This window comes from Vipera berus, assembly GCF_964194415.1.
Source record: "Vipera berus genome assembly, chromosome: 2".
In the NCBI taxonomy this organism is placed as follows: domain Eukaryota; kingdom Metazoa; phylum Chordata; class Lepidosauria; order Squamata; family Viperidae; genus Vipera; species Vipera berus.
The window spans coordinates 104,099,171-104,124,495 of NC_138203.1; the positions used below are offsets into that span (position 1 = coordinate 104,099,171).

Sequence of the window (25,325 nt, forward strand, 5' to 3'; positions counted from 1 at the left end):
TGCCTGAATTAATGGCAAGGTTTTTCAGAAGTAGTTTGCCCTTTCCTGCTGTAAGGCTAAGAGCAGGGATGTCAAACTCGCCCTGTCACGTGACATGTGATGTATCATGACTTCTTTCACATTGCCGGATCTGGGATGGGCGTGGCCTCCACATGATGCAACTGACCCGCGGGCCAGCAGTTTGACACCCCTGGCTAAAAGAGAGTGACTGGCCCAAAGTCACCCAGCTGGCTTATACCCAAGGCAGGTGACTGGAACTAGAACTCACAGTCGGTACTTACGTGGGTGAAAGAATGGATCAATTTGAGGAACATAAGATTGCTGACACTAGAGGGACATGACCTTCAATTGGGATGGCACGCATTTCTACGGTATGGGAAGAGTGATATACATAGCTACTTTCAAAGACATTATATTAGGAATGCATTACTGCTAGTATGGACAAAAATTAAAAAACAACACTATTTGAAAATACCAGTCTGGTTATCTACAATAGAGGCCTTAATACATCCAAATGTAATCAATATGGAAAAAATTACAAGATATGATGACATACTAAATGAAAAGGGGAAACTTAAAACTATACAAAAACTTAAGGTGGTTGGCCTATCATGGTGGCCACAGTTCCAGATACAATCCAGATATGAAAAAGACAGGAAGTTATATGGCTTTTATAAAGAACCAACTGAACTGGATCAGATTCCAATGGGGATAGATGAGAAATTAATTAAAAAGGTATACAATTATTTATTAAGTACTAAATTTGAAGAAGAACAAGTAAAGGAGACAATGGTAATATGGTTGGAAGCAATGATAAAACAACATATAGATGTAAAATCAGAGATATTCTTACTGGGCATGTTACCAGGAAATTACAATAAAGGCAATACTTATTTAGTTTTACATATTCTAACAGCACAATTTTGGAAAAATGAAAAAACTCCTACAGAGGAGAATATAATTTTAAAAATACTGGAATGTGCCGAAATGGATAGGTTAATGTTAAAAATTAAAGAAAAACAAGAAACGAAATATTATATGACATGGGACTTATTTTACCAATGGTTAGTTGACAAAAACAGAGGTTAGAAAGTTGGAAATATGAGAATATGTGGATTATGTAAACAAGACTTATAATGGATTAGTAAATTGATTGTTATATAACTAATGTTAATGTGGGTAATACTATTTTTAATATTTTGATTGCTGTTTCTTAGTAAATAATAATAAAGTTGTAAGGGACCTTGGAGGTCATCTAGTCCAACCCCCTGCTCAGGCAGGAAACCCTATACCATTTTGGACAAATGGCTGTCCAGTCTCTTCTTAAAAACTTCCAGTGTTGGAGCATTCACCACTTCTGGAGGCATGTTGTTCCACTGGTTAATTGTTCTAACTGTCGGGAAGTTTCTCCTTAGTTCTAGGTTGCTTCTCTCCTTGATTAGTTTCCATCCGTTGCTTCTTGTCCTGCCTTCCGGTGCTTTGGAGAATAGCTTGACTCCCTCTTCTTTGGGGCAGCCCCTGAGATATTGGAACACTGCTATCATGTCCCCCCTCGTCCTTCTCTTCATTAAACTAGACATACCCAATTCCAGCAACCGTTCCTTATATGTTTTAGCGTCCAGTCCCCTAATCATCTTTGTTGCTCTTCTCTGTACTCTTTCTAGAGTCTCAACATCTTTTTTACATCGTGGTTACCAAAACTGGATACAGTATTCCAAGTGTGGCCTATCCAAGGCATTGCAAAGTGGTATTAATACTTCACGTGATCTTGATTCTATCCCTTTGTTAATGCAGCCCAGCACTGTGTTGGCTTTTTTGGCAGCTGCAGCACACTGCTGGCTCATATTGAAGTGATTGTCCACTAGGACTCCGAGATCCGTCTCACAGTTACTGCTATTGAGCAAGGTACCACCTATACTATACCTGTGCATTTGGTTTTTCTTGCCTAAGTGTGGAACCTTACTTTTTTCACCATTGAATTTCATTTTGTTAGATAGCGCCCAGTGTTCAAATCTATCCAGATCCTCCTGCATCTTAAGCCTATCTTCTGGAGTGTTAGCTATTCCTGCCAACTTGGTGTCATCTGCAAATTTGATGAGATCCCCATCTATATGATTGTATCTTGATAAGACTATTATGAATGTGATGATTATTATATTTTAATACTTGTATACCTAGACAACACACTGTTCAATATAGAAATGGATTTTTTTTATAATAATAATAATAGTAATAATAGAACTCACAGTCTCCTGGTTTCTAGCATGGTGCCTTAACCACTACAACACACCGACTCACAAGTGAGTTTATTTATCTTTACCATCTTAAAATAGCCCCTCTGGCTCAAGCTCAGCCCAAATGAGGGAAGGGTGCTATAATATGCTAATAGGTTAACTGATTCCTTTAAAATACTGAAAATAGAAGGGCAGTGAAGCAAATAACAATTTTCACTGATGTGGCCATAGGTTTCCTTAGTGGCCTATTTTTTTTCTCCTGAGATATGTATCAGACTAAAAGTTTTGACCAATAGTAGTAGATGTAATTATTACGGGCATGAATTAGGTCCCCATCTTTGATAATAAAAATAATAATTTTGTCCTTTTCTTGGCTTTCTTTCCCTTTGCCCTCCCTATGTTGTTCTGTTCAGATTCCGAGGTGGACTGGATGTCACAAGAGGTCAAACAGGAACAGAATCTGTCTACACAAATTTTCGGGGCAAAGAGATCATGTTCCATGTCTCTACAATGTTGCCTTTCACTGAGGGAGATGCCCAGCAGGTATGTTGAGTAGAATTGGGAAGAGGGCAGAGTTTGTCTTTGCATATTGTCAATTTGAGGCTAATAAAAATTCATAGAGAAGGACAGGATGGGCTGCAATGTCTCCTTGGGAACCTTCAAATTATCTAAATTGCTCATTTTTTCCAGAATGAGAAGGCAGCATGAACTCCCTTCTCAGTATTGGCAGGATAGATACTGTATCCTAAAACCCCATTAAATGAGTGCACTTCCTCATATGACTGGGGAAATTGAAACAACGCAGTCTGTTTGTTCTTACAGTGATCTCTGTGTTATGTTTTGGCCCTCTTATACTGATATTCTGCCAGAATGGATGTGTTAAATTGCTTCCTTTTAGACCCAAACATTCCGGCATGCTAGCCAAATAAACTATAGTAGCAGTGAAAACTAGGCAACAGATATTGTTGTTTTATGCCTTGTTTTATGTTTTATATGTTTTTGTAATTTTGCTAATTGTTTATTATAAATAAGTAAAAAAATCTGTACTTAAATCTAACTTTCAGCTGTGCATGAATTGGAATTTGCCAATAGTGATAAGCCAGGATTCAGGATCTAGTCTTAGATTCAAACTCTACTACATGGGTTATTTTGAAGTCATTCGTAAATTTCCCAATTTAGTTGGGTTATGGTCATTTTTAGTCCTGTGTGAAAAAAGAGAAAATAAAATGTATATGTGCAAAATATTCTGTCTTACAGAATTGAATAGCCAAACCCTGGCCCAGGGCTGAACAAACCTTTAGAAAAGACCACAGTCTCCACAGTGTACTGGTGGAGCTATGATTTTTGTAATTTCTTGGATTTGGTGGGAAGGAATTTGGCAATAATTCTTTATATCTAAATGTCATTAAGCCAATTTCAGGATTTACACCACAGTTTTAAGTTTAGGTTTAGGTTTCCTGTTCCAAAATAACAGAATATCACCATTGTTTTTGAGCAACAGGATTTGCATGGGGGAAAGTTCAAGTTGTAGAATAATGAACATTTTATTTTATTTTATTATATTATTATTATTATTTATTTTAATTTTATTATTTAATTTTATTATTTTTTAACAAATTTATTAATTTTTTTATGCCATCCATTTTCTACAAGGTGACTGTGGGCAGCTTAGAAGCTTGCTTGCTACAAACATTCCTCAATTTGGAATAGGATGGAATTGGTTTGAGGATTGCCTAAACTGTGTAGGATAGGTTATCATTTTGTGCAATCTTCCTTTTCAGCTCCAACGCAAGCGCCACATTGGGAACGATATTGTGGCCATTGTCTTCCAAGATGAAAATACTCCTTTTGTGCCCGATATGATTGCATCAAATTTTTTACATGCCTATATGGTGGTGCAACTCCATCACAATGCCAGTGGGGAGACTCTGTACAAGGTAAATGCACACACAGTCCACAATTTACCATTCCTGGGGAAGCCATATAATGTTCTGTGGCATTACAGTGCCCACTGCACTCTGAGTTCCTGTTTTATCGTTCTCTAACTTTTCTTTTGTTTCTACCGTTGGACTATCCTTCTTTTATTCCTCAGCAACAATCATTATAAAATATATGTATTTCTTCTTCCATTCATGTGTAGGGTAAAAAATATGCATTAGCCATAACATGGTGAGAGTAATTATTCTTGATGATAGTTTTCGGAAGAATTACTGCAATTGCATTAAAAGAGGCCTATTACTTTAATATCAATACTATACAAATATCTATGTAAAGTAATAGTATACAGCTTCTGTGATTGTGTGGGTCTATGTGCAAATGGCGGTCCTCTATCTCAATGGTGTGACCACCATCTTGCATGTTTTGACCCCCTGGTGGATGCTGTGGCCTTACTTGTCATGTAGATCAGGCATTCAGAAACCTAAAAAGAATAAGGGAACTAAATTAAAGGATACTAATAATCAATTTAGAATTTCAGAACGGCACTGCTTAAATTAACTAGAACTTCAAGCATCAATAGAATATGAACTGTATCAGGATCTAAACCAAATACTAAACCATCAGTAAATTTATATAAATCTTTATAATATAGTAAACATTATATGTTTTTAAAGAATAGGATAGGATAGGATAGGATAGGATAGGATAGGATAGGATAGGATAGGATAGAATAGAATAGAATAGAATAGAATAGAATAGAATAGAATAGAATACATTTATTGGCCAAGTGTGATCAGACACACAAGGATTTTTTCTCCAGTGCATAAGCTCACAGTAAAAATATGAACAGCAGGTAATAGATCATAGGTCATAATCATAGTTACAATCATTAATCATAAGTAACAAACAACTGATAAATCATAAGAAATCAATAGGAGAAGATAGGAAAGATGAGAAAAGATGAGAAATGAGACATTGTTTTGGGAATTAAGTGTTCATCAGAGTGATGGCACAGGGGGAAAAACTTATCTTTATCTGGTTGTTTTTGCACGCAATGCTCTATAGCAGCGTCCTCAGGGGACAAGTTGAAATAGATTATGTCCAGGATGTGAAGGGTCTGTAGATATTTTCTCACCCCTCTTTCTGGTTTGTGCAGTATACAGGTCCTCAATGGAAGGCAGCCTGCTTGCAATAGTTTTTTCTGCAGTCGTAACTATCCGTTGAAGTTTGTGTCTGTCCTGTTTGGTTGCTGTGCGAAACCTGACAGTTATTGAGGTATAAATGACAGACTCAATAATTCCTCTGTAGTATTGTATCAGCAGATCCTTGGGCCATCTGAGCTTTCTGAGTTGACGCAGGAAGAACATTCTTTGTTGTGTCTTCGTAATGAAGGTTTCTAATGTTAGGTGTCCTTTTCAAGTCCTTGAAGATAATAGAACCTAGAAAATTGAAGGTCTCTACTATTGATACTGTTTTGCCTAATATTGTAAGAGATAGAAAGGAAGGTATATGAAATCTAGCCAAAATTCCCTCCCCATGGAATTTGGAAATTTATGATTATTGTATTGGGCAATACAATAATCAAAGTGGTATAATAAATTAAAGTTAAAGCTAACTGCAAAGAACTAGAATAAAAAAAATTCAATAAACAATAGTTTGATCAAATGCTTGATTTTTTTAAAACAAGTTTTACAATGCTTCCTTCTTCTCCTGGGTCAACGTGGCATTAAAAATGAAACTTGTAACTGGAGTGTTGTCAGTCCCATGCTTTGGAGACAGGTTGGCAGAAATGTAATTTGGTTACTAATTCTTTTCTTAAGGCTGCAGTGGCCTTTCAGCTGTTTCTTAAACTGTTAATTATGATTGTTTCAGGTTTCTGTGACTGCCCGGGATGATGTTCCCTTTTTTGGACCCCCTCTTCCAAATCCAGCAGTATTCAAAAAGGTTAGTATGTCTGGTCCCTAGAGCAGCTTTTTTCAACACTGCAAGCTGGATATTTCTGCAGATTATCCAGGACTGGGAAAATCTTATGTCAAATGCTCTTAGTGATCTAATCCTTCATTCTGTAGTGTGCAATTCAACTGTCTGAGTAATAATCCTTCTTTCCCTTTTAACACAACAGCCAATTTGGAGGCAATGATTGCAGTTCATTTCACACTGTCAAACAGTGAATCGGTTAACTTCTTCCCCGAGGTGCCGGGAGCGAGGATGTGCAGCCTCTTGAGCTCCGGCTGGTGTACCTGAATGCCAGGTCCGTGGTTAATAAGGCTCCCCTGGTGCGGGATTTGGTGGAGGGTGAGCATGCGGACCTGGCTTGTATCACCGAGACCTGGTTGGGTCCAGAGGGTGGGGTCCCTTTGGTTGATCTTTGCCCACCAGGTTTCCGAGCGCTACACTGGCCTCGGGCTCAAGGTAGGGGCAGGGGAGTGGTGGTAGTTATCAGGGAGACCTTATGTCCGCGGGAGACCACCGTTCCTCAGATAGTTGGGTGTGAGTCTCTCTTTTTGAGGTTTGGTCCGGGGGCGCAGTTGGGCTTGCTGCTGGTGTACGTTTCGCCTAGTCACACAGCGGCAGCCCTGCCTGAGCTACTCGATGTCCTCTCCGGTTTGGTGATTGAGTTCCCCAAACTTTTAGTTTTGGGTGACTTCAATCTACCATCCCTGGGAGGGTCATCTGAGTTAGCCCGGGAGTTCATGGCTTCCATGACGGCCATGGACCTGACGCAGGTAATTTCTGAACCAACTCATGAGGGAGGCCACACCCTTGACCTGGTTTTTTTATCTGGATGGTGGTTGGATGATCTTGGTGGGGGCTTTCCATTTATTATGCCCCTGTCATGGACCAATCATCACCTCCTGTGGCTGGTCTTCCGTTTTGCCACCCCCCGCCGTGGGGATGCGGAACCAACTAGATGGTACCGCCCCAGGCGCTTAATGGACCCTGACGGGTTCCAGGCAGCGCTGGGATCCCCACCTGCCTCCGTCGCTCACAACTCGGCGGATGCCTTAGTGGAAGCCTGGGAAAGGGCAGCCACTGAGGCACTGGACCGAGTTGTACCCTTGCGGCCCCTGACCCGGTGCAGATCCCAACGAGCTCCATGGTTTTCCGCGGAGCTCCGGGAGATGAAGCGTCGGAAACGGGGCCTAGAGAGCTGCTGGAGGTCCAGCCGATCCGAATCCGACCGGTTGCGGTTAAGAACCTATATTAGGTCTTATCTCGCAGCGATGAGGGCGGCAAGGGAGAGGACACGAGGCTGGTTCCAGGTGGTTATATCTGCTTCTTTGAGTGAGGGTAATTTCCCCACCGTCTTGAAGGAGGCGGTGGTGAGACCCCTCCTCAAGAAGCCTGCCTTGGACCCAGCTGTGTTGAACAACTTTCGTCCAGTCTCCAACCTTCGCTTTCTTGCGAAGGTTGTTGAGAGTGTGGTGGCGCATCAGCTCCCTCTGGTCCTGGATGAAGCGGATTATCTGGACCCGTACCAATCGGGTTTCAGGCCCGGGTACAGCACGGAGACGGCATTGGTCGCTCTGGTGAATGATCTCTGGAGGGCCCGGGATAGGGGATATTCCTCTGTCCTAGTCCTATTAGACCTCTCGGCGGCTTTCGATACCATCGACCATGGTATCCTGCTGCGGCGTCTCAGGGGATTGGGAGTGGGAGGCACGGTTCTTCGGTGCTTCTCCTCCTATCTCCTGGGACGTTCGCAGTCGGTGTTGGCAGGGGGGCAGAGATCGGCCCCTAGGTCTCTTGTTTGTGGAGTTCCTCAGGGGTCGGTTCTCTCGCCTCTCCTGTTCAACATCTACATGAAACCGCTGGGTGAGATCATTCGTGGTTTTGGAGTTGGGTATCATCAATATGCCGATGATACCCAACTTTTTATTTCGACCCCAAACCACCCCAGTGATGCCCTCGCTGTGATGTCCCGTTGCCTGGAGGCGGTTCGGGTCTGGATGGGGAGGAACAGACTTCAACTCAACCCTGACAAGACTGAGTGGCTGTACATTCCGGCATCCCGGGACATTCAAAATGTTCCATCGCTTTCTATGGGGGGTGAGTCTTTACCCCCCGTGGATAGGGCTCGCAACTTGGGAGTCCTCCTAGATTCATGGCTTACCTTAGAAGATCATATAGTAGCCGTGACTAGGGGGGCTTTCGCTCAGGTTCGCCTGGTGCGTCAGTTGCGGCCCTATCTAGACCGGGATGCCCTGTGTACGGTCACTCATGTGCTCGTGACCTCTCGTCTTGACTATTGCAATGCTCTCTACATGGGGCTTCCCTTGAAGACCACTCGGAGGCTCCAACTGGTACAGAATGCAGCCGCGAGAGTTGTCTTGGGAGTTTCCCGGTACTCCCATGTTACACCTTTGCTCCGCGAGCTGCATTGGTTACCAGTTGTCTTCCGGGTGAGGTTCAAGGTCTTAGTGATGGTTTTTAAGTCCTTACATGGCATGGGTCCGGAATACCTCGGGGACCACCTGCTGCCGGCGTCGACTCCCCTCCGCCCTGTGCGTTCCCACAGAGAGGGCCTCCTCAGGGTGCCTCCGGTCAAAGAATGCCGGCTGGTGGCCCCCAGGGGGAGGGCCTTCTCTGTGGGCGCCCCGGCTCTGTGGAATCAACTGCCGGATGGCACCGGATCTCCGCTCCTTCCGGCGCGGGTTAAAGACCCATTTATTCGAACAAGCTGGCCTGGCCTGATGGGGAGTTAACTTAGGGTTTTAATATTTGTATATTTTTACTGTTTTATTTTGGGCAATAATTTAATTCTTTTTTAACTTTTGTACTTTTGTATTTTTATTATATGCCCTGTTCACCGCCCTGAGTCGGTATAAAAATTTAATAAAACTTAAACTTAAAACTTAAACTTAACAACAAGAACAACAGCATCATACAGTTAATCTTACAAACAGATCTTGCTTTTCTTCTTTTTAGACCTACCTGGGCAAATCTGAAATCTATTTTTTCAGATTTGGGGACTGTTTCAATTTATATCCAATGGGGGTACAGAGCAAATTCCAGCTGGAAGGATTTAGAGTTTGCTGCAGTAAGGAGTCAGCAAACAGGAGCAGGGAGATTTTTATAGATTTGGCTTTGCTGTTCCTAAGTCACGGGTGCATTGCATTGACAGGTACAAGAGCATTGACTGAATTCATGTTCTACTGATGCTCATTCATGTCGCAGTCCCCAGTATATATCCTGAGGCAATAGGAACAATTGAGACACCAGTGAAACCTTGGTTAGGTAAATCTCTTGGGTCTTATAGGAAGTACTTGACTTATGACTGGTCACTTAGCTACTGTTCAAAGTTACGACGGATCTCCCAGTGGTTCTTACAACCCAGTCCCAAATACCACTCCCCTACAGTCATATGACTGCTTTTCTTGGCAACTGGCCCATATTTATGACTAGTTGCAATGTCCCACAGTTATATGACCGCATTTTATGATGTTTTGGTAAAAAGTGGCATTTACTCCTGGTTTTTGGCAAAAAAAAAACACCATCCCATAGTGAACTGACTGTTTAATGACCAACTTTAAACATTAAAGGTCATAATATCCAGGTTGGAAGCTTGGGCGTCCCACTTTACAAACATCAGGCTGTATTACAGTTGTAAGTTAAAAACTACCTGTATTACACATTCCTGCTGTCTATGTTCTCCTCTGTGCAAAAGAATTCCACGTCTGAAGAAAAGCTCACACTCTTTTTATATAGAAGAGGATTTTTTTCCCTATGAGAATCATGTGCAATACATTATCGGGGGGGGGGGGGAGAGCGACTTCATAGCCACACAGTCCAAACAAGGCCTTATTAAAGTATATTTCAATGCATTCATCAAGTATATGCTGTGGATGGAATCATATTCTTAAGACATTCTTCTGGGTTCTTGTATTTCCACAAAGTCCATGTTAATTTGGCTTGCTAAAAAGCATTCCCAATCCTCCATTCTTTTTTATATATAATATTTTATTAGTTTTCTAATTTTACAATTAAGTATTTAGAAAGCAACATGGTGACTGGGTTAATAGTTCAATAACATACATAAATCTTTAGTACAAATCTCAAGTTACAACACCAAATATTTCCTCTCTTTTTCCCTTAATATCTACTATCTTGTATTAGGCTAATACAGTTCTTATTATTATCAAGTAAAAACATCATTATTACATTTATCAATATTTTTTAGCTTATACATATCTTAATTGTGTTTACATTCAGTCCTTATATACAATCAATGTCCTGTTATTGTTTTTTTCCCAAGCTTTAATTTCCCATCAATATTCAAATTAACGTTTAATATTTATAATTTCCAAGCTTTAGGTAACCAAAGTTTCCCTTATCTCAATTCATGACAAAATCTAATATTCTAAATACACATTTTATCTATTTTAGTATAGTCTTGTTCTGTTTTCTAAAAGTTATCTATTTTCCACCATATTAAATCATCTAATTAATAATACAGTATCCCCTTCAATAAATCAAAACCATTATATATATTATCTGGGTTAACCAGTAAATCAATAATATTCATATTTTTTTTCATTTGGGTCTAATTTTTAAAAGTTCAAATACTCCCTCTCTTTTTCTGGTAATATCTTTTATCTCATATTAAACAAACAGAATTCTTATTTTCAACTGATTTCCAAATATTTTAAATTAGGTGACCAAAATTCCCCTTATCTCAACTTCTCCCTTTTTCCCTTTTCATACCAAGGTCTATTACACATCTTACCTATTCAGTTATAATTATAATTATACTTTATCTTCTAAAAAAATTCTATTTTCTACCATATTCAACCCTCTAATTAGTAATATGAAATCCCCTCTAATAAATTAAAACCCTAATTTTCTTCAGCCTTTTTTTGGCTTTCTTCCTTTGCCAACTAGCCTTCCATGTTAGTGCTTTTAAATCATCAAATAGATCTCCCTCTATTATTATATATTATTTGAAATAAGAAAGACCATTTAGTTGCAGAACTAGCCCATTGGTATTCAGTAGATCGCCTCCCTATTACTCCAATGTCCCACAATTGTCCTGATATGTTTATCTTCCATTCAATCTGTTCTTCTTCCTTCTCCTCAAATTTCTTCTGATTTATATCGAAAGTCTTTTCCATTTTCAGTGTTATCACTCCCTTTTCTGAATTTTCCATTGGCTGGATTTGTTGGTCGATTGAGTCCTCTGTCTTAGTGTTTGGCTGTTCCACTTCTCCTGTTATTTTCTGCATTGTTAGTTCTTTGGTTGTAGTCAAGATCTGGGTTTGTATATTTAAGCTGGCATCTTGTTCCTTTATATTGCATCTTATTTTGTCACAAGCTGAAATAATGGTTTCGTCTATTGCTTTCAACATGGAAAGGATTTTTTCCTGATCTTCATCCATATTCTCTTAATAGTGTGTTAAGTTGAAGACTCTAAAATCAGACGTTAAAAATAATTTTTGTAACTAGTTATGGGACATCTATTTCACATGTTATAGGTGTCTTTATAGTGGAAGTTATTTGTCAAATAAGAATTTATAATCCAAGGTATTCCATCATCTCGTGTAATAACAGATGTTTCTCATGTAAAGAAATAGGAAAGCAATTCCCCACCTATAGCTCTGAAAGTCAGTAAAGGTTTACATTCAAAGTTCAAGCAGGCCAAATATGCTTCCCAGAAGTTCTCTTTACAGCTGAGTTTTTCACAGGTGATATCTGTCAAGGTCAGAAGAGTTTTATCTGGAGTCTGGACTTCAAGCCAAGTCTCTTTTAGGCAATAACAATTGTAATACCATACTTCAAGCCAAGTCTCTTTTAGGCAATAATGAATTATAATACCATACTTCGCCACAAGATGTCACTAATGCCATTTAAAGCTTTGTAAGTCCAAAAATTTTATTATCATTTTTCAAGTTTTATTTCTTTTTTTAGATAAAAACAAAGATCTCCAGTAAGAATAGGAAAATTTTTAGTTCCCAAATTTCAGAAGCATATAGATCCACTCAGATTAAAATTGTTCTTATAGTGCTTTGATTCCCCTGGGTAGTCAGTCGCCGCTGTTCTTAGAGGGTGGGGTAGAAATTCCCTTCCCTCTTTCCTTACAGGGGGAAAATATACTTTGGGCAGCTTTTACAGGAAAAAAATATTTAAAATCTTAAAGAGAAGATCAGATCTCACCCAGTTTCATCCCCGTTGCTTTAAAGGTGCTTGATGGTAATTTTGACTTTGGCTGTCAGCAGCTTAGTGACAAGCTATATTGCTATGCCCCGGAACAAGCGGAAGGGCTGCTGCCCTTCCGTGATAAAGCAGGGGTCCCCTCCTTGCTCGTTGCCCCTACAGGGTGACTTTTGACCCTTTCCAGGGTCCCCCAGTGGGACGAAATTGGGCGCGGAAGATGGAGCTTGCCTTCCAGTGTCCGGAGGGGCCACAATGGCAAACCCGAAGCACCAACACTCCATTCTTAAACCAGAATGGTTATGGTTCTCATTGGTTAAAGTGAGAAGAGACCCTACAGAATGTCCAACATTATGGTGGACCCTTCCTTTTTTCCTCCTTACAGGGCGCAGATTTCCGTGAATTTCTTCTGGCAAAGCTTATCAATGCGGAGTATAGCTGTTACCATGCTGAGAAATTTGCCAAGTTGGAAGTAAGTCTGGTTACTTAATATGTTTGTATTAATAACTTCTCAAGCAAATATGTATATGAAACAAAATATATGAAATGAAAATGCACAATTAGCAATGTGTATAAATTGCTGAAATATCAGCTTTGGAAAATTCCTCCCAATGTTATTCACATTTAAGATTCCTAATGGTTAGGAAGGGATGAAAAGAATTTGATGCCCTTTTAACATTTCCCTCAAGAAAAGGATAATTTCTCAAGTAAGGACATAATCACATGATATACATTTTTTGCCATCATTTCTGGCTTTAATGTCTTACAGTAACTATCATCAATTACTGTACCCTGAAACATTTGGATGAAGCTGGATGAGAGACTGGCTGTATTTGGAAGTGGAGTGGTTAAAGGCTTTCCTGAAATATTTGTACAGTTTGGTCCATGCGAATCTGCTTGAATATATCAGCAGTTGATTTGTATGAACTCTGTCCAATAAGATAATATTTAATTTGCTACTATTTGCTAGTTTAGCTGTACAGGCATTTAGCTTTCAGAAATAAATAGAGAAGTTACTGATTACAGTCATTTCGATTGATTTGTTTCTCCTAAGCGCCCCAGTTTAAACTACCAAATTCACAAAATTGAGAAATCACAAAACTTCAGCAAATCCAAAATGAAAAATAGATGTTCTTATTTTCCTTTTTAAGAAATTCACCCAAAATCTGATGCCTTCTGATTTGCCCACTTTTGGCCCTATTAGTTATGGGCCTAAAATCCAGCTGGTTAATAATATGGTAACCTTCTTTAAATAATGTTCAGAATAATTTTAAAAAGGGAAGTGGATGACTGTATTTATATGATGTTTTTGGCAGATGCATTCTGACTCTTATTTGGAACCTAGATGAAACCATCCAGAAAAAAAGCTTTTCAATAACATATTATTTCTGCTGACTCTATGGTATACAGATGTGTTGTGTAAAAGAAGAGTAAAAACAACAACAAAAATCAAAGGAAAGCCTGAACTTACTGGCAACAAGAATAAATTATTTTTTACCTTAAAACTAGTAATTATTTTCATCATCAACTTGTCAAGATATAGATCTTCATTTTCTGGCAAAATTCAGCTAGGAAACATTCTATAGCATCACCACAGAAAGATTTCTTTCTCAAAAGATCTCTTGCTGAATCTCTGAGAAGGGATCTAGATTAAGGCTTTTGATATTAATGATAGTTTTCCTGCAGGCATTTATGAAATAGTTGCTCAGGCAGGTGGGCAGTCTTTTTGAACTGGAATTTGGAATTTTGAAAGCATAGCTGGATGTTCTCTCAAAATGACTGCCCAGATTTCCTTTTAAGTAGAACCTACGTTTATCCGCCATCTTCCTATTCTTCCTTTTTACTGGTAGGATCAGGCAGGCAGAATATCCTCATAAGCTTATTTGCCCCTTCTAGTGTTGGCCCCTTTTAAATGAAAACTACCGTTAACATACGTTTAAGTAAATAAATAGGAGACTTTTGAACTGAACGCAATATCATACAGGACAACACTGGAGGATGTCAGCTAAGAACAGTGACTCAACAGATTATGTAACCCATCCAGACATAAAAACGCCTTCTGTTTTGCCTCTTCCTCTTTTCAACATGCACTCCCATAGTTTGACTTGAAATCTTTGACAACATGCTTCTTTTTGTTTCTCTCTTCCTGGAGCAGGAGCGCACCCGCAGTGCACTTTTGGAAAGCCTTTATGAAGAACTTCAGATTCGTAGCCGCAGTATGATGGGCCTGGCCTCGGGGGACGAGGACAAAATAGAGAATGGGGGTGGTGGCTTCTTTGAGAATTTCAAGGTGAGATATAGCATAAATACTGAATTTCTCAATATCCTTCCATATTTACTAACCTGATGCTTGCTCTGGGTAGTATGGTTATAATATTTCACATGTTTCTAAGGGTTTATGCCCTGACCATATTTAGTCTTTTATTTCAATTTATATGGTCACCCATCTCAACTTCATGACTCTGGGCAGCTAGTAATAATTAAAATGGCATATAAACATAAAACAGTAAAGAAACAACGCATAATCTGTTACATACACAGACCCAAGGTAAAAAAGCTACAACACAAATCCTCACAGGTATTGCTTGGACTGACATTCAGTTCCCCAAGCCCAGTGACAAAACTGTGTCTTTAAAGCCAAGCAAAAGGCCCACAGAGTCAGGGGCAATTTAGTCTTGGGGAAAGGATGTTCCAAGCAAAAGTTGCCAGATTGGAAAAGGTTCCCTTGCCCCATCAAATGGTACTTCCTAGTAAACAGAAAGTCTTTATCGGCACCTTGAATTGCACTCAGAAGTACCGGCAACCAACACAACTGACATGAACAGAGCCTCTCACTCCAAGAATGGAAACAGTTGGTGCACAAGATAAAGTTGTGCAAAGGCACACTTGGTCACTTACCTCCAACTTTAAAATAGTGCAATAGATAGGCCTATAAATATATGCTCATATTATGTTTGGTGCTTGGGGGAGAGGATTCCAAGGCTGAAAAGGAAGTCACAAAATTTTTCACCTCAGAACTGTTAGGTGCTATGCTAGCTATCAGTCTATTCATTTTTCTTGGAAAATAAGGCCATGGAAAATCCCCACTTGATGTTTTGAGGACAAATTGTAATATCTGTAATATAACTCCCACCTGGCATCTATATATATCTGAATCTGTACATTAGCTGGAAATGAAAGTGTATTTGATCATTATGTGGAAGGGAAAGTCTATTTGATCATTAATACTTGAAATATAGCACATTTTACATTCTAGGGGAAAATTCTTTATTTAACTTGGAACTTTCTGTCTCCCTCCCAGATGGAGTCTGGACAGTGTACAATAAATTATTTAAACATAGAAACAATACATACATTCTCAAGAAAGCTTTCTCTTTGTCCAGTTTATGTAGTCTTGCCTCCCCCACTATCAATACAGTGGAGGAGAACGGGCATGAGAAATTGGAGAATATGTTGGAAATCTGGAGGCCTAATCATGATGATGCTGTTCCTAAAAATGCTGAAATATGTGTTGTGATATCACAGCATAAGAACTGCCCTCTCATGCTAGCATCCCTGCACTGTATGAACATATATAAGGGGGAGGGCTGGTATCATGGTCCATGTTTCCTCACCTCTGCTTGCCCTCCCACACCCATGCCTGTGTTTGAAATAAGCAAAATGTCATGAGGCTTAATTGTGTTTCAGAGGGTATTCCTTTCCACAGCTATGTAGCAGTAGCCAGGATCAATTATATGTTGTATATTTGAGTGAAGTGACTAGACTAGACTAGAAAAGGGAATCCAACTCTAGTCTAGAGTTTTGTAGTAGGTACAAAAAGGCATGCTCTTTGGTATTTCATGTGTGAATCAAATCAAGGATTTGAAGGATTTCAGGCTACAAATCACACACAAAAATATTATATTGGGGGTTTTTTTTGCTCTGTGCTATATGCCATCACAAAGAAAATTGTTTTGCATTTTAGACTGAGAACATGCTGTTCTTTTTTTACTCAGCATAGAATCTGCTTCTGTACTGGTGCTACAGGCCTGGAAAGTTTTGTTTATTTATTTAGCTAGTTAGCTTTCTTTAGGCACCAGAGGAAGAAAACAAAGCTTTCTTTCCAGTGCTACCATATATGCTACATAATTCTTTATTCAAATAGGTAATGTAATATTTATGGTTGTGGAAATATATTGTCAGAAAAGTGCAATTGTCGTTATTTTCCATTTTTCTGTATCTGCACAGAATAATAAGACCTGTGTGTCCCTTCCCTCAACAGAGCTTCTTTGACACATCTGTAGAGAGTTTTGAAAAGACTTTAGCATAACAGTTTTGTGTTTGCATCCTGCAATTCTTATGCAGGAATGTATTACAGTAGTATGTCTGGTGTAAAGTGATAAAAATCTGGCCACAACAAGACATTTCCCTAAGAAAGTAGGATACCTTTTTATGGCAAATCTTTCTATGGAATCCCCCCTGCTTCCAGTCATGAGGTAGGGAAAAAAACTGAAGGAATTACTCTACAATTATTCCAATTCAGACTGCAGACTGGGTTGATGTCAGGTTAAAAAGGAAATTCCACCAACTTTAATGGGCAATACTACAGGCTATGTGCTTAGGATTGTAGCTTTACATTTGTAATGGTCATACTTTGTACATATTCAGGTACTAGAGACCCCTACTTAATCATCCTCAGAAAACTCCAAGTCTTTGCTTTCTTTGTTAGAAAGCCTTAATATGAAATCCATGTAAAATAGATATATGCAGGTGATGTACAGGTAGTCCTTGACTTACAACAGTTCATTTAGTGACTGTTCAAAGTTGCAGCAACACTTAAAAAAGTGACTTATGACCATTTTTCACACTTACTACTACTGCAATATCCCCATGCTCACATGATCAAAATTCAGATGCTTGGCAGCTGACTCATTTGTTGTTGTTAGCTGCAAAGTCGTGTCCGACCCATCGTGACCCCATGGACAATGTTCCTCCAGGCCTTCCTGTCCTCTACCATCTTCTGGAGTCCATTTAAGCTATCCTACTGCTTCAGTGACTCCATCCAGCCACCTCATTCTCTGTCGTCCCCTTCTTTTCTTGCCCTCAACCTTTCCCAGCATGAGGCTCTTCTCCATTGAGTCCTTCCTTCTCATTAGGTGGCCAAAGTATTTGAGTTTCAACTTCAGGATCTGGCCTTCTAAAGAACAGTCAGGGTTGATCTCCTCTAGGACTGACCGGTTTGATCGCCTTGCAGTCCAAGGGACTCGCAGGAGTCTTCTCCAGCACCATAGTTCAAAGGCCTCAATTCTTTGGCGCTCAGCCTTTCTTATGGTCCAACTTTCACTGCCATACATTGCAACTGGGAAGACCATAGCCTTGACTATATGCACTTTTGTTGACAGGGTGATGTCTCTGCTTTTTAGTGTGCTGTCTAGATTTGCCATTGCTTTCCTCCCCAAGAGCAAGCGTCTTTTAATTTCTTGGCTACAGTCCCCATCTGCAGTGATCTTGGAGCCCAGGAAAATAAAATCTGTCCATTTCTTCCCCACCTATTTGCCAGGAATTGAGAGGGCCGGATGCCATGATCTTGGTTTTCTTAATGTTAAGTTTCAACCCAACTTTGGCACTCTCCTTCTTCACCCGCAACAAGAGGCTCTTTGGTTCTTTAGCCGACTCATATTTATGACAATTGCAGTGTCCCAGGGTCATGTGATTACCTTTTGTGACCTTCTGACAAACAAAGTCAATGCTGAACCAAGATTCACTTAACTACCATGTTACTAGCTGAACAATTGCAGTGATTCACTTAACAACTGTGGCAAGAAAGGTTGTAAAATGGGGCAAAATTGTATAGATATGATCTCAGAATAGTACATAGTTTGGACATTCCCCAGGATGTGCTAATTTGTATTGGGAAGCTTTCAATTTCTAGTTGACTTCCTGAAAACATTTTAAGGAAAGGTTGAATTATAGTCATATAACATGGGATTTCTAATTCTTTAACTTGTTTTGTGCTTGAGCAGTACACAGATATAAAACATATCACCTGGACATGGTTTAGAGGAAGGAATGTGGGAGGGCAGGAAAGGCTCAAAGTAAAAAAAAAGGTCATGGTTTCGATAGAGGAGAATATTTGCAGCTCAGCGTTGAAATGAGGGGTCCTTGGTGCTCTCTGAGCTTGGTTGTTTTCTTGCAGATGTTCCATTAGTCAAACTAGATAATATCTTCAGTACTATCACTGTCAATATTGCAAAACTTGAATGAAATGAAAGACATTTCAATATAGGCTGCAAGCAGTGCTTCCTGGTATAATGTCATTTTTGTGGAAGAGCAGTTGAATAGCTGAAAGAAATACATTTCCTACAAAAGTAAAAAGTGAAAGATAAGAGATGTGGTTATGTGTAAAACTGTTCCCAACATAATGGAAGTCAGTACCACTTTTATTGTTTTATGCCATTAATTGAAAATCATGAGTATCTTGATTTAAAATACAATATACCATCATTTTACTTTATTAAATTAATAATTATTTTTCAGTAATTGGAGCGGAAGTACTATCTTGGAAAAGAGTTTAATTTTCACTGATGACATTTTCAGATAAGAAACTTAAGGATAAATATTACCTTCAGGATAAATATTAAATTTGACATGAAAGTTGTTAAATGTCAGGGTGAGTATTCAGAGCATCAGAAGGAGTAATTGATGCTTACATTCAGGAATTCAGGATATGTGGCTCCTCTGCTTTTCATTATACAGTGCTGCTTGTCTTACTTTCAGTACTATAATGTAGATTTGGTATCCCAGCTTGTATCTTCAAGGTTCATACAATAAAGGAAAGAGTTAAGCTGGAGAATCATGATTGCATCTGGTCAGTATCACCTAGAGGAAAGCAAGAAAGTTCTTAATGAAGATTGTAGCCTTGGAGAGTTTGGGCAGATTCTGTCTACTTGGATATTGGGGAAAAAATACTTTCTTTGCTTGAGAACCAGTACTGAGGGGAAGTCCAGGGTTAGTTTTCTTTGCCTCCCAGTTCTTATCCACCAGCATTTCTGCTACTCTGTGCTTTCCTTGTGTGTGTATGTCAATGTCTCTGTGTCTGTTTCCCTGTTGCCCTTCTCTCCAGCGGGTGATCCGAGGCCGTAGCCAGAGCCTGGACACTATGGGGATAGCCATGAGGAAACAGCAGCAGCAGCAGCCCCCAGCAACTCTACCCAGCCGCCCAGCTACTGCAGGCCTTGCCCTCAACTCAAGTGTCGCCGAGGGTCCCAAGGCTATTGCTGCGGTAAGGTTTTGTGGGGTAGGGACTGGGGAGGCTAATCAGCATGCCTTCAGCCCTCCTTCCCCATTTTTCTCTAGACCTGCTGCTTGTCAGCGCTCTTTGCTGGTAGCTGTAATTCCATAAAAATACCTCAGATGTCTATATGGATTTGTTTTCATGTCTCTATGTTCATTTGTCATTCATAGTCCTCTGTCTCTGGAACCCGACTCCATTAATTTGAAAAGTGGTATAGTGGAAGAACTTGACAATAGGGAGATAAGCTAAGGTAAAAGTCAACAAAATTTGAACTGTCACTAATACACCAGATATTTTAAAGGCTAGAAAAATAACAAGCTTTTATCCTAACACCAAAAGACATCAGATTGTTTCCTACCAGCCTCAGATGCCAGTAGCATTAGAGGAGGGCTTTGGGAAAAGATCTTGGTGCAAGAAAGATGATCGTTGAGAGAAATTCAACAAGGGCCCAAAATGGGCAATGATGTATCAGAAAAGCACTGGAACTTTGAAACTGTATTTGTAAATGGCTTCATACATAATAGTAGGTTGTCATATACATTTTCTGGAAGACTGATGGTTGTCAGAATATGGAACATTCTGGCCATTTTATCTCTGGGAAAAAATTAAAAGTGTCCCTTGAGGCTTCAGTAACAAAGCTTAATTAGTAAGCAACAATATGTTTAAATGAAGGAGCTTGAAAATCCCACATGACCAAGCTAAGTGATTTCTTATAGATAATTGTGTGAAACCAGATGGAACTCTTGGGGATATTTCATGTTAATGTCCTTAGTCTAAACTGTGATTTCATGGCACTTCCTTGTAAAACCAATTCCATCAAAACATTATGTTTTCAATTCTCCATCCAATTCAACTAAAGACTTTTCCTCAATGCTGAACTGAAGTGTTTCCCACCCATTAACAGAAATCCATGCCAGCATGAAATTTACTGTCCCTGTTACCCATCCCAATTTTCCTTACATAGTCCCTCTTTCCTCTCATTGCCAGCCAATTTCACTGTGTTCTTGACTGGCCATGTTGCGGAGGCATATCAGGAATTAAGGAGATTGCAGGGCATGTTTATGTCAGGTTAGGAAGTTGGGAAGGACCCAAGTAAAAGAATGCCATGATACTGAAATTCTTAAAAAATGAAATAGAATTGTATTTCCCCTGTTCTCTGTTTTGGCAGTTTTCTGAACCTTTAATTTCACATGCTCTTATTAAGGATAATTTGGTAGGGGATATAGCAAATAAAGCCTGTTTCATGATTATTTGACAGCCTCAAATGAAGGAAATAGGAGCAACTAGGATAAGGTTGTTTTCATCAGGCATTAAACCTGATGATGTGCACTGAAATAGTTCAGGTTGAATTCTAAGCATGCAAGTAACATTTCTGGTTTAACAGGCATGGAAAGCATGTGGAGAAAGCTTCCTATAGACAAACTGGGCAATTAGGATGGAGTTGTCACTATTGTTTGAAAATACGTGGATTATTAGTTAGTCTGACTTGGCCACAGATATGCTTGGGAGGTTTTGGCTGGGATCTACTGCCTTCAAATCATATGTTCTTCCATTCAACCATGGCTCAGTCCACTGTTAATGAAAAACAAGCCTTCCCCCCAACACTGAACTTGCAGATCTGGGTCGGCGTACGCATGTGAAGCTGCTGTTTACAATTAATTCTGGGTATTGGAATCACTCGTCTTAGGGGACTACAGTTTTAATTTGTAGCCTGAAGATGACACTGAGATCCATAGTTACAAATCTATGCCAAGATGCTAATTACTTCCTTTCTCTGACCACAGCTGTAGATTTCTAGGTCCCAAACTACTTGTTGGAAGGAACGCCAGGAGAGGAAATCTCCATTTGGAGAAATTATGTACACAGAAAATAAATGCTAGAATGACATGTAGATATTGATAATTCTGTTCAAGATGTGTGTTGCTTGTTATCAGTGATATAACAAAAAATTGTTTTGAAGGAGGAGGGAAGTTCTGCTGGATATTCAGGAAGGGAATGACACTAGACCAGGGGTCAGCAACCTGAAACAGTGAAAGAGCCACTCGGAACCGGTTCCCTCACAAAAGGAAAAACTGGGAGCCGCAAAAAATGTGTGCGCAGAGTGGAGCCAAGGCAAGATATGCACCTACCCTGCATATTTGAATTGATTGGTGGAACTTTTTTAGTCCCACTTTTTTTGGGGGGGACTGCACATGGCAGAGGACTGGGAGCCACAGGAGATGGCTGAAAGAGCCGCATGCGGCTCCGGAGCCGCGGGTTTTAGACCTGTGCACTAGACCATCGTAGTTGAAACTTACTTTAAACTCAAAGTGTGGTTCTGCATACTTTTCCCTCTATTTTCCTTTCTCCTTCAATCTATATTGTCTCTCCTGTCTTGGCGCCAGTATCACTCTATATATCTAAAGTATTTCTCACTGTTTTCTCTGCAGTTACTAGTTTATTGCTTTTAGTGTATTGCTTTTTCTTTTCTTACTCTACATTTTTCTCTATTGAATTAGCTTATCTAGCTTTCTAAGTAGCGCCATGTCATATATACTGTCTGGCATGCTGCACAGATTGATTTGTTAGCATTAAATGTATAGGCAGAATCTGGAAATCTAGTTCTCCATCTTTTGCTCCTGTTCCAACTCGTGCTTTTCTATTTCTTTCCTCCTCCCTCTTTTTTTTCCTTTCTATCACTTCCTCTCCACTAGTCCTTTGCCCTGCCTGGGAGAAGCCCATCGCGCAACCGAGGCAGCCGTTTCAGTGGGAGACGTAGTAGTGCCATTGGCATTGAGAACATCCAAGAGGAAAAGAGGTATGGACCACGGGAAGAATGGCAAGACTAGAAATAAAGCAGGGGGAGAAAACAGTGTTTGGTACAAGAGTTAATCCAACTTTGTACCCTCAAGGTCTAGTGGAACTGCATCTGCCAGAATTCCTAGCTATCGTGGCATTTAACCAATATGTAAGAGAGGTGCAGTCTGTATATATCAGGAGGGCACTAATTTTGAAAGATGGGGTTAGTATGTCTATAGGTAAGTTTTTGGCACGACAGGTCTTTAGTGCACTTAAAAGGTAATTTTGTTTGTTGCAGAGTAGCAATTTCAGCTGTAACTTTTAATCTACTTTTGTGACTCATGGACTCTAGTTTTATTCCAAGAACCAAGAGCACTTCTGTCCAAAGCTACTTGCTTATCAAACCAACAAAGCGTTCCTCTTTGTTTATCATGCAGCCTGTTGACTCCATTTTCTTCATCTGTGTATCAGTTATTTTGTTTCTGATGTGTTATCCTGGAGTCTATCGGGATAACTTTGCCAACAGTTCTGTGATTTCGGTAGTAAGCACCTTAATGCTTTCATGGGACGATTTCATAGCAGTTCTGAATTTAATTTCTGGAACAATTGAAAACTCAAGTTCTGAACTGGGCATAGAACATAATTTTTGGTTGCAGAATATAGCTTAAATATATTAAGAGAACACTAGGTTGAGAAGAGAATCTCCATAGAGAGATGAGAAAGATTCAAGGGAAAAGAAGCAAGAGAGGAAGGAACAAATATCATGATTGACATGAGGATTAAAAATAAGAGAAGGAGAGGCACTGTTTTGCTTGAATCTGGGCCTAAACAATTATCTCACTGTGTTTTTCTGATCAAATTACAAACATGCTCCAAAATTATAGTAAACTGATTTGGGGACATGCTATGGCACCACAAATTAAGCAAAAAGGTCTAAAAGAAACTGATTTCATTAATGCATTTGTTGACTTAGCTCAGGTTAGGCAACTGTTTTCTGGCTAGGAGCTGCACATATAAAATCAAGATGGTTCCTGAGAGCCAAGGAGGGCATGATAGTGATGTGATATAACAAAAACAATTTCTTTAGCCCATTGTCATGTTTGTATTTTTGAGTGGGGAGGATTAATTCTGCCTTTTTTGCCTTTTTGTCTTAAGTGCAAACCTGTGCCATTGAAATGATTTGTTTTCACTTAAATTTTATAGCTGGATCTTGGAGGGCAACACAAAATATGAGGCTCTGTGGCTCCATTAAATTTCTGGGGTGCCTGCTACTGGTCTAGATGGACAGATGCATGTACAAGACAGTAATTTTTGAAGAGCTGAACGATGACATATTCTTAGTATATTCTTTCCGTTGTGTGGCCTATTAACAATTAACCTTGTATCTGTAAATAATGATAACCCTGATCCATATTGGATGCTTACTCTTTTATAACTAATTTACCTGCTTCTCTTTGTCTGATTACCAGATGAACATGGTCTATAATAGTAATTATTTTGGAACAGTACTCTTAATTACTCTGTGCAGCTCCTCACCAACCTTTCAGCTTGTTCACAGTGTACAAATAACTTACGGAAGCAGTGCCACTGTTACATACCCTTCAGCCCCTCAGAATAAAAACAAATAAAACGTAAAATCCCTTTTTTCTATCCTGAAAATGGAATGAAAGCACAAGAAAGAAAAACTTAATAAAAGGAGTGGTATTCGGTCATAAAAGCAACACAGATGTTTTTTTGCAAAAGCATGCTGAAGTCTTGCAAATGTAATTATATGGAAAATGTCATGCTATTGTAATTTGGTGTTAAAGTTTGCATAAAAGTTCTACTTTAGTGGGGGCTTCCGGTGGCGACGCGACGCCGAAGACAGCCGTTTTCGGGCTGCCCGCTCTGCAGCTGTGTTTTTCCATCGTAAACAGCGCCGATCAGCTGTTTAGATGGATTTGAAGCCCCCTCCTCGGGAGAAGAGGGGGTGAGGCCCCAGGTAGGGGTTGAGCTTTCCGGGGTCGCCTGAGCTGAGAGTTTGGGCGGCTGAAGGATTGAGCCCCCCCGAAGCCTGGGTTGCTCCGAGCTGCGCAGCGCCCCTGCTCCGGGATTTATGGAGCAGAGCCAGGCGTTAGCAACCACCCCTGCCAAAAGGAAATACTTTTGATTATCAAGATGCAGGCAGAGCGGTACAGGAGGTCAAGGTGATGTGGACTCTTATCTTTACTCTCTAGCTCAATGGATTTTATAGCTTTAAAGTGAAAGTGCGCAATAAGTGAAAGTGGGGGAAGATGGCGGCTAAAACTTCTAAAGCTCTTCGGAGTGCGGAGTCTTCCCTGGTGCAACAGACCTCATTGCAAGCTTTGCTTCCTCCTGCACCTCCTCCGGCATTGACACTTAAGGATTTACAAGACGCTCTTGGAAAGCATTCACAATTGATGTCTGACATGATGGATGAAAAGCTGAAAAAGTTGGAGGAGAAACTGGAGAAGAAGATGGAAGAGAAGTTTAGAGCAATGAGGGTGGACATGTTGTCTATGATTGAATCTGTAGCTGAATGTGTGCAACAGCTGGATGAAAAAGTGAAGGATCTCAGTCAAAAGAACTCTATATTAGAAGCAAAGGTATTAGAAAATGAAAATATAAGGGATAAAATGGACGGAGAATTGAGCCTTGCTCAGTATCATCAGATGCAGTATGCTATTAGAATCAGGGGTTTAAAGGAGAACTGTAAAGAAGATTTAAAGCAGCTGATTTCTGAGGCTCTGGAAGGGGTATTGGGCCAGCCAGCATCTGAAATTGAGGGAAATATGGACAAAATTTTTCGTGTAAATTCATGGATTGCAAGACAAAGGAAGTTACCCAGAGATGTGGTGGTCTATTTTACAAAGAGAGTAATTAGAGATGAAGTTATTCAAGCTGCTTATGATACTAAACTGGTAGTGGCTGAGCAAGAAGTCTTGGTTTTAAAA

At 39.8% G+C, this 25,325-nt stretch overlaps 1 protein-coding gene across 1 annotated transcript in view; it reads left to right on the forward strand.

The window, feature by feature from the left end:
* Nucleotides 1-25,325, forward strand: part of RAP1GAP (RAP1 GTPase activating protein) — a gene marked incomplete at both ends in the record, with an annotated part of 49,395 nt that overhangs the window by 20,664 nt on the left and 3,406 nt on the right. The window contains 7 exons of the mRNA XM_081321592.1: nucleotides 2,648-2,777; nucleotides 4,016-4,171; nucleotides 6,045-6,116; nucleotides 12,706-12,792; nucleotides 14,476-14,610; nucleotides 19,423-19,581; nucleotides 22,287-22,390. Of these exons, the coding sequence (XP_081177718.1) occupies nucleotides 2,648-2,777; nucleotides 4,016-4,171; nucleotides 6,045-6,116; nucleotides 12,706-12,792; nucleotides 14,476-14,610; nucleotides 19,423-19,581; nucleotides 22,287-22,390 (843 nt within the window). The remainder of the gene's footprint in view (nucleotides 1-2,647; nucleotides 2,778-4,015; nucleotides 4,172-6,044; nucleotides 6,117-12,705; nucleotides 12,793-14,475; nucleotides 14,611-19,422; nucleotides 19,582-22,286; nucleotides 22,391-25,325) is intronic.